The sequence below is a fragment of the Globicephala melas genome, chromosome X, assembly GCF_963455315.2.
Source record: "Globicephala melas chromosome X, mGloMel1.2, whole genome shotgun sequence".
Classification (NCBI taxonomy): Eukaryota; Metazoa; Chordata; class Mammalia; order Artiodactyla; family Delphinidae; genus Globicephala; species Globicephala melas.
In genome coordinates this window covers 67,064,111-67,082,141 of record NC_083335.1, presented here as the reverse complement: position 1 = coordinate 67,082,141, position 18,031 = coordinate 67,064,111, and the positions used below count along the sequence as shown (strand labels likewise).

The following is an 18,031-nucleotide window of genomic DNA, read 5'->3' as shown; positions in this document are numbered from 1 at the left end:
TGGCTCTCCGCATTCTGAAAGGCCCAAGGCCCTAGGAAGCAGAATATATATTATCTGCGCAGGGGGTGGAGTAGGTGGAGAGGCAGGCTGGTTTGGAGAGCTAAACCGAAACCAACCAACCAAACCAAAACCAAACCAAAAAACCCCAAAATGGAAGAGGGCTTAAAGAATATGAATCCTAAGTCTAGCTATACTAATGACTCTTTATTTGACCTGGGGTAGGTCATTTTACTGCTCTATAACCACCAGGACCCCGCACACAAGCCCAGATTACATTTTGCTATGCATCACATTATTTGGGCATGTCTCATCCACCCCCTTTGCAGCCTCCACAGCATGGAGTTCAGGGAGAACACTGGACTTGGGGGTCAAGACAAAGTTGGATCCAGTGCTTGCAATAGCAACTTGGACAAATCACTTCTCTGAACCGTCTCTGTAAAACAAGAATATTCTCTCCCTCACAGGGTTATTATGAGGATTAAATGATATAACATTTGCAAAAGTCTTCTCCCAGCACCAAGCACATGGTAAGCACTCCCTAATGTTGAATGAATAAATGAATGGCCTTAAGTCAGGCCCTTCGAGTGCTATGTTAATTCCTTCAGCCCACTAGGATATTGTTGAGTTCAGCACAGCACACCATAGCAGTGACTTCCTGAATGGTACTCTAATGTTCCCCAAAGGCAGAGAGAAATTTCAGAGTGTCACTGCCTGGTTATACCTGTTCTGGGAATACAGTAATTCCTTTTCCAGTGCTGCCAATCTATTACCTTTCACCAAACACAAAATTCACTTTAAGAAGGGGCAGAAACACAAGTGCCTTTCTGTTAGATAGAGGTTGGGAGAATATATTATTAAAATTGAAACCGACTTCTCTGATTTCTTAGCAAAAAATCAGATTGGAAGCCAAACAGCTATTTGGCCTTTGCAGACCCTGGATAGTGATGCCCTTGGGGGAAAGGAGAGAGTTGGAGTCATTCCAAACTGTAGTTACAACATTTATGTGTATATTTACTGCTTGTGCTTACGCTCTCCGCACTTAGTTTTTACTCTCTAAGCCTTGAAGAATTCACAGTTTACCTAGAGCACAGTTTTAATACATACGGGTAGAAATATAGGCCTATATCTCTGTTTCTCATTTCCTAATCATATTTTCTACACTCCCTATATACCTGATACTTCTTCTTTTTCAATTCACTTGCTCTGATTTTTGAACTTAGGTAGACAATAATGATTTGCTAACAATAAACATGACCCTAGCCCTTCCCTCACCCTTCTTTACCCAGGAGGCCTCCCTAAGATTCAAAGTCGAAATCCTGCCATATAGTTAGCACCTGGTGCAGCTCATCAAAATATAATATCCTTTCCCAGATGATTGGAAATCTCTGCCATGCCGTCACACAATGAGGTGTGCAAGAAAAGAGTTTGGGGATTGATTTTCATCATTAACTTGATATTGCATGGTTTTTGTGGGACTTAAAAATAAATGCATTTTTATTACTTTTAAGTACTGCACATAGACTAACTCCAACTCATCATATTTTAGCAGTTATTTTTCTGGGGCAGGATGTATTTTAAACATGCCTATGTTAGAGTGTCTGGTGGATCATTTAGGATCAGTGTCCTGTTGCTTGATGAAATCCAGATCACTCCAATGAAATCCAGATGGGGAAATTGGGTCTCTGGCAACGGCTGCCAGATCTTCTCCATATGAAATCTCTCTAGTCTGTATGCAAATTCAAAACTCCATATCCTGGAAATCCCAAACCAATCAAGTGGCGCTCCGCTTCTTAGTTACTGGACTAAACATAGGGAAGCGATTCATTCTTCCCTGAGGAAATAAGCATGTCTTACATACATCTATCTTGGCACAAAAAGGGCTGGCTAAGCAAATTAATAGTGTAAACAGGACTGTGCTGGGGAATGTTTGTCCTACTTAAGAGAATAAACTTTTTATGCACTTTTTGCACATCCACTTGTATACAAATAATTGATATGCTAATTACAAATGATTCTTAAAGCCCTTTCCCTGAGGTACTGTACGATGCTGTTAGTCTAGTTTGAATTACTAGCGTGTCCAGTGCTTGAAAATAATAAAAATGTATTTAAAAATATTCCATAATTCAGACTGGCTTTCCTCTTATTAGGCTGAGTTAGTGAGGCTTGCCTATAATTAAATAGGATAGATGTTTTTCTACTTTCATCCCTAATATATTTAAGGTGGTCCCCCTACCACCCTGCCCCAACCCCAGCATCCCTCACCTTCCTCTGCAGGATTCTCCTGCCCAGGGCGAGCATATACAAACCCCTTTGCATCCAGCTCACTCCTCAGCAGCACTTGCACGGTCTCTAGGCAAATGCACATACCCTTTCGCTTTTTAACTTGTTAGCTGATTATTTGATATGGCTTTCTTTGAGGTGTCTTTTCTTTGGTCCTGCTTTAAGTACCAATGGGTATGGCTCTTTCCTGATGGTTCAGTGGGTAACAGCACATGGAGAGCAAAGCCCGGCCAAACTTAGCATTGGGCCTTTTTGTCAGGTGGGGGACATCAGATTTAACTAAATCTCTGTACAGCCTATGTCAACAGGATACAACAAAGCAGGCAGCTCATCAGTGCTGGCTGCTGCCGGGTGAATGACAGTGTCAGGCAGTCATTCAGAGCTGTAACCTGTGAGAGTGGAGCGTAAAGGGCAGGTTTTTTAGGCTAGAGCGAGGGGACAGAGCAGTGATGAAAGAATACGAGAGGGGAGAGAATTAGGAAGGGGGAGGGGGTACATGGTGGAGAGAAGCTAAGAGGAGTAATATGAATTTTGATGTTAGAATGTCCCACCAAGCACAGACATATTCAAATTTAGGATTCTTTTCAGGGCAGCCCTACGTTAGAGGGTGTAATTCTCAAGTTTTCCATTTATGAGTCAGGTCTTCCTGCCTCTGGGTAGTTTCAGAGCATGTTCTAGCCTCAGAACCTATTACTGCTGTGGAAGAAGAATCAGGTCACTTTCTCCAGGGGGCAGGGATCATTCAGCACTAAGAAGAGAGCAGAGAAGGTACACATCATAGTGACAGAACAAACCCACCGAATTCCAGGAGATGGTCCTCCTGGACTTACATGAAAAAAAAATAAATCGCCTAGGAAGACTGCTTAGGGGTAGGGGCTGTCATGGTGTCAGGGCTACTTGGTGCAGGAGTTTAGGAACTTGTCATGAAAGCCACTGGTCGAGCGAGGAAGAAAGATATAAGAACTGTCCTTCTCAGCCACATAGCACAAGGAGATCAGCTCGGTGCTTTGTGACCACCTAGAGGGGTAGGATAGGGAGGATGGGAGGGAGGGAGATGCAAGAGGGAAGAGATATGGGGATATACGTATAGCTGATTCACTTTGTTATAAAGCAGAAACTAACACACCATTGTAAAGCAATTATACCCCAATAAAGATGTTAAAAAAAAAACAAAACTGTCTTTCTAACCACCTGGATATAAAGCTCAAAGGATCAGGTGAGGGGAAAAAAACCAGTTCTCCACTGCCACCCTAACCAAGTACGGGGGACAAGGCAGGCTCACTGATGGAGGGTTCAGGACAACACAGTTAATTAAGCACAGTAGCCTCCCCCCCTCCAAATTATCCTATACTCTTAGGCACTTAATGTCTTTTGAATTTAATATTATATTTTAAAAGACACATCAAATTAGGAACATTAAATGAATGGCCCGCTTTGGTCTCATTTCCACCTGTGCCTAATATTAACAGTGAATTTAATTAGTGTCTGAGTCATCCATTTTCCAGAAACAACAGGCAATTTGCATCTGCCATACCACACAGAGGCAGAATAGAAGTTTATCAAACAGAACAAAAGCATTGACTACAAATATCTTACTTATGGAGGGCTGAGTTCGATGTTCCAGGCTCATACAAGGAAGTAGCAGCTTCCATGACCTTTATCACCGGGCCATAGTGACCTAGTAATGATCAAGGTGGTATAGGTGTGACCCGACTGAAGAGAGGTAATTTTTTTTTTTTTTGCGGTACGCGGGCCTCTCACCGTTGTGGCCTCTCCCGTTGCGGAGCACAGGCTCCGGACGCGCAGGCCCAGCGGCCATGGCCCACGGGCCCAGCCGCTCTGCGGCATGTGGGATGTTCCCGGACCGGGGCACGAACCCGTGTCCCCCGCCTCGGCAGGCGGACTCCCAACCACTGCACCACCAGGGAAGCCCCAAAGAGAGGTAATTTTGTAAAGAATTTTCACCAGCTCTCAGAGTGTAATGAAAATGGGGATGAAGATGGAAGTAAGGCTATATAATTTTTTGTTCTCAAATGCAAATTTCTAAAGAGTTCTTCCCTTCTCATCAGATGAAAGAGAATTTTGAAAAAATTTGTATTGCTTAAAATATTTATGTATGATTATGTGTTCTTATAGGATTTGCCACATCACCAAGCTCAAATGATTAGGCTATAATCGTTGGGTTCTCTTTCACTGAGGATCTATCTACCTGCTTCTAAAACTGAATGATAAGGAATCTGGAGTCCCAAGTGGAAGATAAATTCAAGATGACATCATTATAATGAAAGAAAAACCTATCGTCATTAAAACATCTCTTCTTTAAATATAACATTAAAATTCAATAGGGAAAGAAAACATTTCACTTAAATATCCTTTAGTGATGTCCCTTGGTTCTCATTTTATTCCATTGGTATTGGATGAACAAATTATAGCATGGATGGAGAATCTCTACCCTATATGTAGATATGGCCTGCTAGGACCAAGAGATGATATAAATTATGCCTACAGTTGCAAAAATGCATAATGTTAAAAGTCTTCAGCAATACTAGTCCCCCAAAAAACACATGAAAAGAATTGTGTGAGGAGACCTCTATATAATGACATGTGACACTATTCACTTTCTAAAGAAGGAAGTCAGGATTTTCTCCGTTGAAAATAAAGGAAAAAGCAGATTTACAGAATCTCCATGTTTCCAAACTTTAATCAGAAATTTAAAACCTAAGAAGTAAAATCTCACAATATTTATTCTTGTTTTTGATGCATAAAATTACAAATTAAATCCTTAGGATTAAGAGCTTTTTTTTTAATTGGCAAAAATCTAAGTTGTACTTTCACAAACATAAGCACAATGGATTGTGTATACTACAGGTCTTGTGGTTCATTTGCATAATCTTAAATGGTTTTTTTTTAGGACTTTTCTGCAATCCCCGGAGATAAAAATTTCCAAGAAGTCTTGGGGGGTGGTATTTTTTCCTTGTGAAAACATTTCATACTTCCATGTGATACTTTGGGGACAATGTAGCCGATGGTTAATGCTAGCTGTGTGACCTTAAACAAATCAACCTTTCTAAGCTCCAGTTTTCTCATTTATAAGATGGGAATAAGAATACCTACCTTTGCAGGTATTATAGATTGTACATTGCTATAAGTATCAAATGGAAAAAATCAAATAAATGATTAGTACAATTCCTGGCACAGGCAAGTCCTCCCTAGGAGCTAAGCTCCAGGGTGTGGGAGCCTCATCTGTTTTGTTTACCACCACCAGTACCTACGTACAGGGCGGGCATGAAGCAGACACTCAATAAATATTTGTCGAATGAATGAATAAAATAGTGTCATTATACTAAAATATAAACAAATCCCCTATGTTGTTGTATTTTGCTCCCCCTTTATTCTTGTTAATTAATGTTTTAAAAATCCTATAAGGTGACTTGAGGCACTTGATTCTTTTGTAGGAAGGTCAGAGTGGCTTCAGAGAGGTGAATTTTGGCCCCAGACCCATAAGGAATGAATCCTGTGCTTAAAACACTACTGACTTGTATTTCAGGGGCCATGTCAGGCTCTAAGGAAAATTCTCACACAATAAATATAAACCACAGAGACACTATATGGTTTTTTTCCTCTTCCTCATTGAATAGCAGCAGAGCTCAGTATAGATGGAAGAAGGAATTCCCCACAGGAATAAAAGCTTGGGTTTAAATGAGCTATTCCTTTAATGAGCTTGCTGTTGTCCTAGAGAACAAGTTCTTTCTGAGTAGGCTATCCTGGTTATCCCAAGCACAGTAGAATCATTTGAAAAAAACAGTTGAAGGGCTATAAAAATTATTTAAAATAGAAAAGTATAATATTTCTCTCATAAAAGAAAGGAGGCAAAAATATTATTTTTGTTGTTGTTGTTCTTTTAACTTCCGGAGTCCCTGAAGTTTTCTTTAGGTCAATGGTCTTTGATGGCAAAAAAAGGTTTCTTTTAATTTTGAGTTACAGAATATAAGCCATAGGACTCAAGGTAAACAGGCCAAATACAGGAAGATTCTTATTTTAATAACTACTACTGTGAACCCTAGTTCACTAGAATAAGATTATTTCTTTGGTTGGACTGATAGCTCTTACTAGCAAAGTTTTGCATATGTGGATATAAAGACTACTATTGATTGAGAAGCCCTGCTTAATAGGGCCTTTCATAAGTCCTATTCATTGAGAAGCCTGTTTAACAATGTGTTTTCCTTTTGGTGAAATATTTATGCAGTGTCTGTACTTAATTATTTTACAAAGTTGAATAGCTGAATATTCTTAACGAAATGTGAGGTTTTTTCCCCCAAATATTGTGTCAACTTTAGTATGCTTTGTATCCATACATACCATAAGTACCATATATATAGCTTTCCTATGAGATATATCCCAATAACTGGACATTTAGTAAAGAATGCTTTCTGGCTGTTAGGGCTGTAAAATTATAGGTAGGATACAAACTAAGAAGTTTGGACACAACTCTGAAATTCTTCTTCAAGTTATGCATATGTCATGACAGCTCACAGTGGGCAAGTAGTTTGGTCATCCTGCAAGATTTAAGGGTTCAGAGAGGTACCCCTCTTGAACCAACCGCAAGAAGTACTGGTTATTTGTCCTTTTCTCCTAGACTCCTTAACTATAAATGTTCCCAAAGTCATCAACACAGCCTTCTGGGTAGTAGTTTAAACATTATTAAGATTATCTCATATTGCATTCAAATACAATTAGAGAGCAAACAGGTTAAACAAAGGCAGAGCAGTATTTTCTCTTTCAGATGACAGAGCCTGGGAATTAGCAAACGGTCCTTTTGGCAAAACAGCTTTCCTCTCCCATCAAACTTTGCCTGTATATAAATTATGGGAAGCTTTTGGGAATTGTGACCCTTGCCCTTCTAAATTAGCATGGAATGACCTACGGAGCTCTCACTGTGAAATTGTCTTTTTCATAAAATGGAGCTTTTAGTGCTGAAAACCTTCAGGTAAAGATTCCATTTCCAGGCTATTAAAAAGGAAACCCTAAGACATTTTTTTAAAATAAAGAGAGTATATTCAACCTTAAGATGAAACCATTAAGTTCCTGCCTAGCTGGCAAAGTGAAAAAAGGCTACAGCAGAGGAAAAAGACATAAGGAAAAAAGGAAGAAAAGAAGGAAGGAAGGGAAAGAAAAAGGGCTCCTGAATCCCACAGGGAGATGTAGTTCAGGAGCAAATTAATGGCAAACGAAAATTAGAGCATCTTGTAAGTGAACCAGCAATAAGAGGTCCTTTATTTATCACAGGTAAGAAGTGAGCCAGGAAACCAGTGGGCTCATAGAACAAAAAGGATGAAAAAGAGATTGCAGATGAACTGAATGACCTTTTTACACAAGTGAGCTATTTCCGTCTACTCTGTCTTTTGAGGTAGGCAGATGAGCCAGATGTCATAATGGTAAATGAACAAGACATTCTGGTTCTAAGCAACAAACTAGAAATAGTCAAAAACATAATGACTGGGACTAAGCGATACAGTTACTAGGGCTGACCCTCTGCAAAACTATTTAGGTGGCAAAGATTGTTTTGTTGTTTGTGCCCCTTTCCCATTACTGCTTCTCTGAATGCTCAGGGTGCTCACACTCTAACCCTTTCAAAATCTGCTGTCAAGAAAAGCTCTGTGGAACCGTACATCCATGGCAGAGTTAGGGTAAGGAGGAGAGGTTCCATTTTAAGGCCTATTTCTAATTGTAGAATAAAAGTATGTTTCCTGTTAAAGGAATTTCAGATATTAGTCCAACAGATGGGAGAGATGTTTGGGTCAGAAAGCCTTCTTGGCACCCTTGGAATCAGAACTGCCTTCATGCAACACCCTGACCACATGACTTCTGAAAGAAGTCAAAGGGAAAAATGATTGTCCCTCTAATCAAAACCTGGAGCCTGTTATTCTAGGTGATCGCTGTGAGGTTTGCCGGTGCGGCTCCACAGGTAAAACGGGCCCTTGGAACTATAAACTGACGAGTGTCTGGTACTCTGGTAGGCAAGCTAGAAGAATCTTTAATAAACGCTGGCTATCTGAACACCGGGGTGGAGGCGGCAACATGGTTTCTGTAAAGGGAAATCATGTGTGATCCTCCACGGAGCTTTTCCTTGGGGCTAAACTCACTTTTAAAATGTTTAATTAAGTTTGATACCAAGGCTGTTTTTAAACATGAAATTCTATGGGATTACAATTTTTAAAAATCATGTAGTAGGAACTGGTTTAGAGAGAGAAAGGAAATTTAGGGGAGAAACAGACATTTTTCTGATTGAAGAAGGGTAAGTAGTAGACTGGCTTGGGGGTGGGCACTGGGAAATCCTCAAGTCTGCAGATGATACTCAGCTTTTCTGGGCAGTGAAATGCCAAGGTGATGGGGAGAAAGGAAGACCTCAGGAGGTTTTATGACTGGCAGATGAGCTTCAATAGGGGCACATGTAAGGTAATCCATTTAGGGAAGGCCAGAGATTACAAACTACACTTGCAGGATGATGAGTGCTGACCTTTCAATTAAGGCCCAGGAAAAAGCTCTAGGAAACCCCGTGGACAGAGCACTGAAGAGAACAACCTATTTTCCTGATATGGCAAAAAAAAAAAAAAAAAAGGCAACAAAATGTTGGGCACTGTCAATAAGGGGATTAAAAGAAAAACAAAATAATTCTCCTTTTACATAGAACTACAGGACATTTTTGGTAAAGTTACGTAAGCAGCTCTGATCTGCACATATCAAGAAGGACAGAACAGAGCCCAAGAGGAACAAAGAAGGGCAATTAAAACCATCAATGGCAGGCTCAAAAAAATAAAAGAAAAAGAGGCCTTTTCAGTCTGACAATGCAGAGGTAGCCAGGGGACATGATCAAAATATGAAGAGGCTAGGGCTGCTGCTGATGACCCAGCTTGCCAAAACTCTTGAGCTAAGAGGCATCTTTGAAGCATAAAGTTTTTATTTTTTAATACCTCTACTTTGTTTATACAACTGCCAGTGATGACGGCCAGTGCAGGCTCCTTGGGGAAGTCCCTGTTTCCACCAGAAGGTGGGAGAAATCTGAGCCGAGTGGGAGAGGGATCAAAAGCACCTCAATCCCCTCAACCTTAAGTAATGTTGACTTGCTGACTTCTAGTCAGACTCACTTTCTCTACTGCCAATGTCAGCAGTGAATTTGTACCTGACCAATCTCAATTTTCACAAATATGAGTTTAGCCACCCTCTTCCCCATTCCGTAGGGCTTTTCAGCCCCAATGGTCTGATCTACACAGTGGCACCAAACTGTCTGCCTACAAGTGGCTGTAATGTAATCCTTAACCATAGCGCAAAAAGAACAGATTTCTGACTCCAATTTTAATACAACGGATAGAACTCAAGAACTCGTAATAAAGAACTCTCTAATATTCACACCAGTGGATGGAAGCAGATCTCCATAACAGAAAGCTGAAACTGACCCTCCCAGGCTAATGAAATCATATTATATGCAGGTTTTAGCTAAGAAACTAGTAGGCAAGGGATTCCCCAGGACAGCCGAGAAGCTCTGCTCTTGGGAAGGCCTTAATCATACAGAGTGGCAGGTAAGATCAAACTGAGAGTGTGGCTCTGGTCCAAACACTCTGCTCTCCCAGACAGGGGATGGTTACCTGATCAAATAAGCATAGTGAGCAGTGTACAAAAGCTATGTGAGTATATAGTAGCTTTTTAATTTTTTTTCAAATGGTTCTTTGAAAACAAGAATTCTGTGGGATTGGGGGCCATTGCATTCTACAGAAAAGTAATGTACTTGTTACTGGCTCAGCACTGCAGCTATACCTTTCGCAGATGTGGTAATACTTCTCATCCTGTATGCCATCCTGAATGGGCACATTTACACTGTAGTACCGTCCCTTCCCTAGGCCGACATCAGACACATCACCTGTTCCTGTCAAAGAGAGGAACACGGAGAACAGTTTTAAGAACATGAGAATTAGAAAACTTGAAGGCTTCTCTGATAGCAATTCAGAAAATCAAAAGGTCAATTAGCAGAACAATCTTGAATGAATGATGGTTTCTAAGGGAATGAAATTTAAAAAAAAACTGTTGTAAACAGTATTGGGGAAGTAGGAAAACTGTAAGAAAATGGGAAAACCTTAGTCTCCATCTTGCTGGATCAAATGAACAAAAAAAATAGAGATTAACTTCTTCACTAGATTTTTCATACGTCTCAGATTGACATAATACTAATATATCATCGCACTTATCAGGATGTTGAGGGTTACACAGGCTACCTGATAGTACTGTAAGTGTAAGTGAGCTGTCTATTGACAGTCCATGAAAATCATCTGGAAAAAGCAGCAGCATTACATTCCTTTTATCGCTGTCACCTGAAATGACCTATGTTAAATGTTTTGCATGGAGTAGCACCAATATGGCATTCACAGCATGCAGCTATCGAAATATAAGATATAAGAAATGTATAGAACTGCAGTATTTATTCCTCAAATGTAATACTGAGCACACAGATCACTTGCCTGGGAAAAATCCTGGGGAGAATTTGTGCAGGGACACCGTCATGACTTTGGAGGTGAAACTGAAGGCATCTTCTACACCTACCAGAGAAAGAAATGGCAGAAGAATCACTTCATATATACAAATCTCTGTTTTCAACAACTGAAACTCTAGAAAGCAGCTGTGGGAAGGAAGAGAGAGGAGAAGGTAGCAATAATAAAGCTAGCAAGCTGAGGAATAAAAGTAACAAAACTCTGGTCTTGGATCTCTGTCATTACAAGATGAGGTAGAACTCTGGCCTCAAGCGAAGTTTGGGGTTCCTTTTCAAATTCACTCAAGTTAAAGCTGGACATTTCCAAGCAATGGGGATGCACAGGCTCTCTTTGACAACCTGTTCTAAAAGGTGGGGAAGGGCTGGAGCTCATAATTGAGGCATTGTCAACAGAGCTGCATAAAGGAAACTGGCACCATCTTGGAAGTTTTATGTTTTGTTTCAGTGGTTCTAAGTTAAATTCTTGGGATTTTTTTCAAAGAAGTACAATGTGGCAACCCTTTGAAAAACATGACCAATACGAACACTAGGCATTACATAGTGAAAACCTAATTATAAAATGCCTCTCTATAATACAGATTTGGTTATAAATGCAGTTCACCCAAAGTTCCGTGTGTACTAAGTAACTTATAGTACATGTTTCTGGCTAAAACATGGAAGTAGCCCTTAATAGCAGCTTGAATGACAGCTTTTTAAAGCCTGGAGAAAGACAGGAGGAAAAACTTCTAGAAAGGAGTCTCCTTTCCATTTTAACAGTCAGAAAATGAAGAGAGGCCTGGGAGATAGAAGATGTCTCTAACAAGCCACTACTTATTCAGATAAACATGCTGCCCACCTCTACACTTTTCCTCCCAGAACCACATACTGTATTCAGATAATCCGTTTGTAAAATGGAAGAACTCTTAGCAAATTCATGTATTACCCTCTTTGATACTTTGAATAAAGAAATTGTCTCTGTTTACTTAATGCTTTCAGTCTTCATTAGAGGCCAACAGAGACCTTAAAAAAATATTGACTCTATTTGTATATCACAGGTATGTTTGAATTTCCCAAGCCTTATGTTTTGCCCTGGGGAGGCAGTTAAAACCAGTTAAAGGCTCCAGGCACAAGGCATTAGGTAAACAAAATAAAACAAAAGAAAATAAATTAAAATAGCATTTTAACTTAGAAACGGAAGTATAGACAAGGATAATTCATGAAAATCCTGATTATTTATCCATCCAGAAAGGTGGTACAAATTTATACTTCTCTCAATGGTGTGTAAGAGTTCCCGTTTTCTGACATCATGACTGACACTGGGTATCATTATTCTTTTTAATCTTAGGCAGAAAGAACCGTCTTGTTCTAATTTGCATTTCTCTGAGTCTTATGGTGTTGAGCACCTTTTCATATGTTTAGTAGCCATTTGTATCACTTCTCGTGGGAGATGCCATTAGGTGTTGTTAGAAAATGATACTTTAAGAAAGGACATAGACAAAGAGGAGGGTATGGGGCTCGCTGTGAAAGCGAAGAGTGGTTAGGTAGCTGAAAGAAGGTGAAGATGGGGTAGGGGTGCTGCTGAGGCCACCGCAGGATGCCAGTTATGGAATCATGGGAGATTTAAAATAAACCAAATGTGTAAGAGTTTGGAGGTGGGGCAGGGGTCACTGGAAGGGAGGTGCTGAAGAGGGGAAATAAACCGAAATGAAACACACCATAAAAGTTGGCTAAAACAGGAAACTATAAATGGTATAGAAATAACATCGCAAATGGAAAGAATGGTTTCAGGTGACAGTCTTCTTTCATTCTTACATGGTTCAATAGACTTGATTCTATTCTTGAACTCTGATACTAAGAGTTTGAATTTCATAATCACTCATTCATTCAACAAATATTTTACTGAACCACTACTATAGGCATAGGTCTGTTTGTTCCTGCCACTGCATAGGACAGAAAGAAGTAAATAACTTGATTTCTGCTCTGGAGGAACTGAAAGTTTCTATGGGAGGAGAAGCCATATACACATTAAAGAATTCGCTCACAATATAAGACAATATATAATTAAATATCAAATCAGTGATAGAAACAATACAGGACAATACAGTGAACAGGGGGAGAGACCACTTGGGCTGGAGTCGTTGGGACAGATCTGCTACCAACTTGAGCTCTTGGGTAGAACCTGAAGATGCAAAAGGGGAAAAGAATACAAAACTAAGTTACGAAAAAGTACCGCAAAGTCAGGGAGGAGGGAACAGTGAGACGTGTCTGGGCATCATTGAATAGAGTAGCCTGGACAGCAAGTAGTAAGAGAGAAGGCTGGAGAGAGGAGGTGAGGCCTCTTTGAGGCAGGCCTTGAAAGACAGGGCAAATAATGTGGACTTTACCTTGAAGAACACTGGTTTTCAAAGTGTAGCCTGTGGAACAACTGGGGTGATATTAATATGGAGATTTCCAGGTTCCATACCAGACCTACTAAATCTGAATATCTGGTGGATGTGGCCAAGGAATCTGCATTTTAAAACAAGCTCTCCCCACCACCAGGTCATCCTGATCAACATTCAAGTTTGAGAACCATTGCTATAGGCCGAGGTTTAGCAAACCAAGTGGCTACATAGTAAATATTTTAGGCTTTGAAAACTACATGGTCTTTATTGTATTTTTTTCTGCTCTACAATCTTGTAAAATGTAAAAAACCATTCTTAGCTCTCTGGTCATACAAAAACAAGCCACCGGCCAAATGTTACCCTTGTTATAGGCAATAAGAGCCTCTGAAGGGTTTTGAGCAAGGCTGGATTCTGCATTGGCAAAGTATTCAGATATTAATTGGACATGGTTCTCAAAGTAGTGTGTTGGTTGTTTTAACCCTTCTCACTTCTCTCTGTTACCTTTAATTTTCTGTCACCATTCCATGGAAGCGTCCATCTAGCTGAACTCCCTGGGAGGTCTCTCCCACAATTTCTTCCTTTTTCTGTTTTGGCAGCAGAGCTGACCCTAGCTTCCATCACATACTATTCTTTTCATCTCTTATGCCTTGGTTTTGTTAGTTTGTCTCAAAAGATCCCTGGAAACAGGGAAGCAGGAATCACTGATATGGGGGCAGGGAAGGAATATCCTTAACTAATTTGACTGGATAAGTGTCCTAGATCGATGGAAATATGTGTCATACACAGGCTATAGTAAAGAAACAGAATGAGGGTAACTGTCACTGCAGCTCTACGTTCTAGATGAAAAGTACACAGGAGGGCTTAATACATCCTTTTAGTGAAGTCTTCTAAGAGAGGATTAATGGGGTTAAGGCAAATTGTTAGAGTCTGCTGCTATTAAAAGTTAGAGAAGGTGCCCTGAGTTTGTGCAGGACTAAATATTTTAGCAATACAAAGCAAGAAGCACAGATTCTGATCTCTGCATGAGTTGGTATCCCTATTAGTGAAAAATTCAGAATGTTAGTCCACCATGCACCTCTTCTATTTTAAGAGAAGCATCAGGACTCTCAGCTCTGACTGCAGATTTCATTTAGAACCTATGGAAGTGGACTGAGGGAGGTCACTAAGCACTGGAGTAAACACTAGGAAATCTTACCCTGATTTCCACTTCTTAAAGTTCTCTACTGGAGAGCTTTGCTACTGGAGGAGAGGGGAGGAGAAATTACAAGAATCTGGTATTTTAAAGCAGCTTGGTCAGCACAGGAGGCATTGCATCAGTTAAAAGAATCTCTACCTACTTCAGGATTCTGGATTAGGAAAATTTCAATTGCAAGAGGCATTTCTCCTGTTACCAGTTGCCTAGAAGCAGCTTTACTGATAAAAACCTGCAGTCCTAGCAGCAAAGCACCTTTGAAAGTGAAGGGCTTACCATCTCCGTGGTGCAGATCCAAATCCACATAGAGAATACGGTCAAATTTCCGTCGTAATCGTAATATTCCCAGGACAGCATCATTGAGATAACAAAAACCAGATGCTTCATCTCTGCAAGAAAACAAGTTGCTACAGCCAACAGCCACAAGCAATCCAAGGGAGTCTTTAGCCAAGGATCTAACCCTTGAGATCTAGTCCCTTACAATTTCCCCTTCTTTTAAGAAAAACAAAAATCTACCTAAGAACATTATATGGTAAACGGCCCAGAATGATTAGGGAATGAAGTGTTTTGGTAAAGTAAATATTCAGGTTGATTGGTAATATTTCCTATTCGGGATCCCTGATTTTCAAAGATTTAAAATATCATAACTATATCGAACAAAACAGAACCTTTCTCTAATGATTCAGAAATCATTTTTAAAAATTGTAGTATCCTGGGGTCATCATGATGAACACTGATGACTACTTATAGGAGTTTAAGAAAGCTAGACTCTAGAAGGGGCTTTAAAGACTATCTTGCTCAGCCATATGTAGAAGATGTTGGTGACTTGATTTCTCCGTACTGACCCTATGACATAACCTAGAAATTTTTTTTTTGTGTGTGAGTAAGTCTTGGCACTCGTTGCTCATAAAAGCTGAGTGGAGAATGTACAAATGCATGACCTCCTGGGCAGTGCAGTGTGGTTGCCTTTCCGTATATGCAATTATTACAATGGTGATTGAAGCAGCCTCTTCTGAAGTTATTTTGTCTCCTTCACTAAAGTTGTCTTCACTGACTTCACTGATGTCCTTTACCGTTTTTGCTATCACTGATACTGTGTCGCTTTAAACTCTTGTCAACATTAACCTAGTCTTTTATTGCGCTTCCATTAAGCCTTGTTGAGTAGATGTAAAAGAACATTATCATCAAACGTGTTATAATTTGTTTTTAAGGCCTCATCTTAAATGCTTCAGTTTCTTTTGCTTCCACAGACACTTTGAACATTCAGCCCATTTTTTCCTGTGTTCTCCCTGATATTTTATTTGAAACAGAATTCTAGGCATGAGCATCATTTAAAATGGCATCTTTGTTACTATGAGATTGTAAGGTCTTTTTATTGCCTACACAATGCATAAACTCCTTCATGAAATCTCTTCCATAATATTTCATATTCTGAACAATGCCCTGGTTCACAAGCTGAGTCAATGAGACAGGTACACCAGACAGCAGGAAGTTGGTAAAAATACCAGTAGACACAGACTTTGCTCATGAAGGTGAACTCAGCGATCACCTAAGCAAAAGAATAGGTTGGCATTATGTATGCAAGCAGAAAGAAACCAATTAGAGAAAAAGGTTTGTCCATCCCTGAATTCCCTGTAAACAAGAGTTAAATATGTAACTTTAAAAGTTCTTGGATGCTGATTTCCAATTATGAAAAGCTTACAATTTATATATCTACTTACTATCTTAGCACATCAAAAAAGAAATAATGTCTTTCTACTGAAGTCAATAACTTTTGGGTAGTTGGGATGGAACACTGTTAGGCAAAAAGAGGGGGGCATTGGGGAAGAGGAGCAATACAAATCAATATAAGACATACTTCCTTCCCTCAGAGAGCCTACAATTAAGTTAGGGAACCAAGTCATAAGCACAGAAAAACAAAAGCAAAAAACAAACAAAAAAGGCAAGCAGAAATAGTATGGCATACAAAAGAGAATACAGAGAAATTCCACAGACAAAACTGACAAAGCAGAGTCATGTCATTGACAGTATTGAACTTTGAGCCCCATGCTTCTAGAAATCAGCATTGGTAGGAGACCCCTCACCCTTTTGTGTTCTGAGAAACAGTTAACTGCAAAAGACCACATTGTCCTGGCATATTCCAGAAAGAACCATTTTCAGGGGGGACCTTCAAGAGGCGGAGGAATAAGATGTGGAGATCACTTTCCTCCCCACAAAGACATCAAAAATACATCTACATGTGAAACAACTCCGACAGAACACTTACTGAATGCTAGCAGAAGACCTCAGACTTCCCAAAAGGCAAGAAACTCCCCATGTACTTGGGTAGGGCAAAAGAAAAAAGAGAGACAAAAGAATAGGGATGGGACCTGCACCTCTGGGAGGGAGCTGTGAAGAAGGAAAAGTTTCCACACATTAGGGAGACCCTTCACTGGAGGAGACGGGGGTGGGCGGCGGCGGGGGGGGGGAAGCTTCAGAGCCACGGAGGAGAGAGCAGCAACAGGGGTGCAGAGGGCAAAATGGAGAGATTCCCACACAGAGAATGGGTGCCGACCAGCACTCACCAGCCTGAGAGGCTTGTCTGCTCACCGCTGTGGCGGGTGGGGGCTGGGAGCTGAGGCTAAGCCTTCCGAGTTCAGATCCCAGGGAGAGGACTGGGGTTGGCTGCGTGAACACAGCCTGAAGGGGGCTAGTGCACCAAAGCTAGCCAGGAGGGAGTCCGGGGAAAAAGTCTGCACCTGCCTAAGAGGCAAGAGACCATTGTTTCAGGGTGTGCAAGGAGAGGGGATTCCTTTCCTGTCTGCCCACAGAAGGCAGAGCACCGCTTAAATGAGCTCCAGAGATGGGCGTGAGCCACGGCTATAAGCTCGGACCCCAGAGACAAGCATGAAATGTTAATGCTGCTGCTGCAGCCACCAAGAATCCTGTGTGCAAGCACACGTCACTACCCACAACACCCCCGCTGCCCCACGAGCCTGTGCAGCCCGCCAATGCCAGGGTCCCATGATCTAGGGACAACTTCCCCAGGACAACACATGGCACACCTCAGGCAGCTGCAACGTCATGCTGGCCTCTGCCACCACAGGCTCACCTGGCATTCCAATTATAACTACTGTACCCCTCCCTCCCCCAGGCCTGAATGAACAAGAGCCCCCTAATCAGCCGCTGCGTTAACCCCATCCTGTCTGGGTGGGGACAGATGCCTGAGGATGGCCTACATACAGAGATGGGGCCAAAACCAAAGCTGAACCCCAGGAGCTGTGTGAACAAAGAAGAGAAATGGAAATTTCTCCATGCAGCCTCAGGAGCAGTGGATTAAATCCCCACAATCAACTTGATTTACCGTGCATCTGTGGAATACCTGAATTGACAATGAAACATCCCAAAATTGAGGCGGTGGACTTTGGGAGAAACTGTAGATGTGGGGATTGCTGTCTGTGACTGATTTGTTTCTGATTTTTATGTTTATCTTAGTTTAGTTTTTAGCGCTTGCTATTATTGGTGGATTTCTTTATTGGTTTGGTTGCTCTCTTCTTTTTTATTATAATTATAATTTTTATTTAAATAATTTTAAAAAATTATCATTATTATTTTTTCTTTCTTTTTTTTCTCCCTTTTTTTCTGAGCCATGTGGCTAATAGGATCCTGGTACTCGGG

At 40.7% G+C, this 18,031-nt stretch overlaps 1 protein-coding gene across 3 annotated transcripts in view; it reads right to left on the bottom strand.

Annotated features, from left to right (window-relative positions):
• The window catches only part of HDAC8 (histone deacetylase 8), a 250,574-nt gene that overhangs the window by 148,862 nt on the left and 83,681 nt on the right, over positions 1 to 18,031 (bottom strand). For all 3 annotated transcript variants that reach the window (XR_004038054.2, XM_030851045.2, XM_060292839.1), the window contains exons 5-7: positions 14,651 to 14,763; positions 10,791 to 10,868; positions 10,093 to 10,201 (exon numbers count right to left, since the gene is read on the bottom strand). Coding sequence is in view for 2 of the 3 variants with exons in the window: in XM_030851045.2 (XP_030706905.1) it covers positions 10,093 to 10,201; positions 10,791 to 10,868; positions 14,651 to 14,763 (300 nt within the window). In the remaining variant the exon portion in view is untranslated. The remainder of the gene's footprint in view (positions 1 to 10,092; positions 10,202 to 10,790; positions 10,869 to 14,650; positions 14,764 to 18,031) is intronic.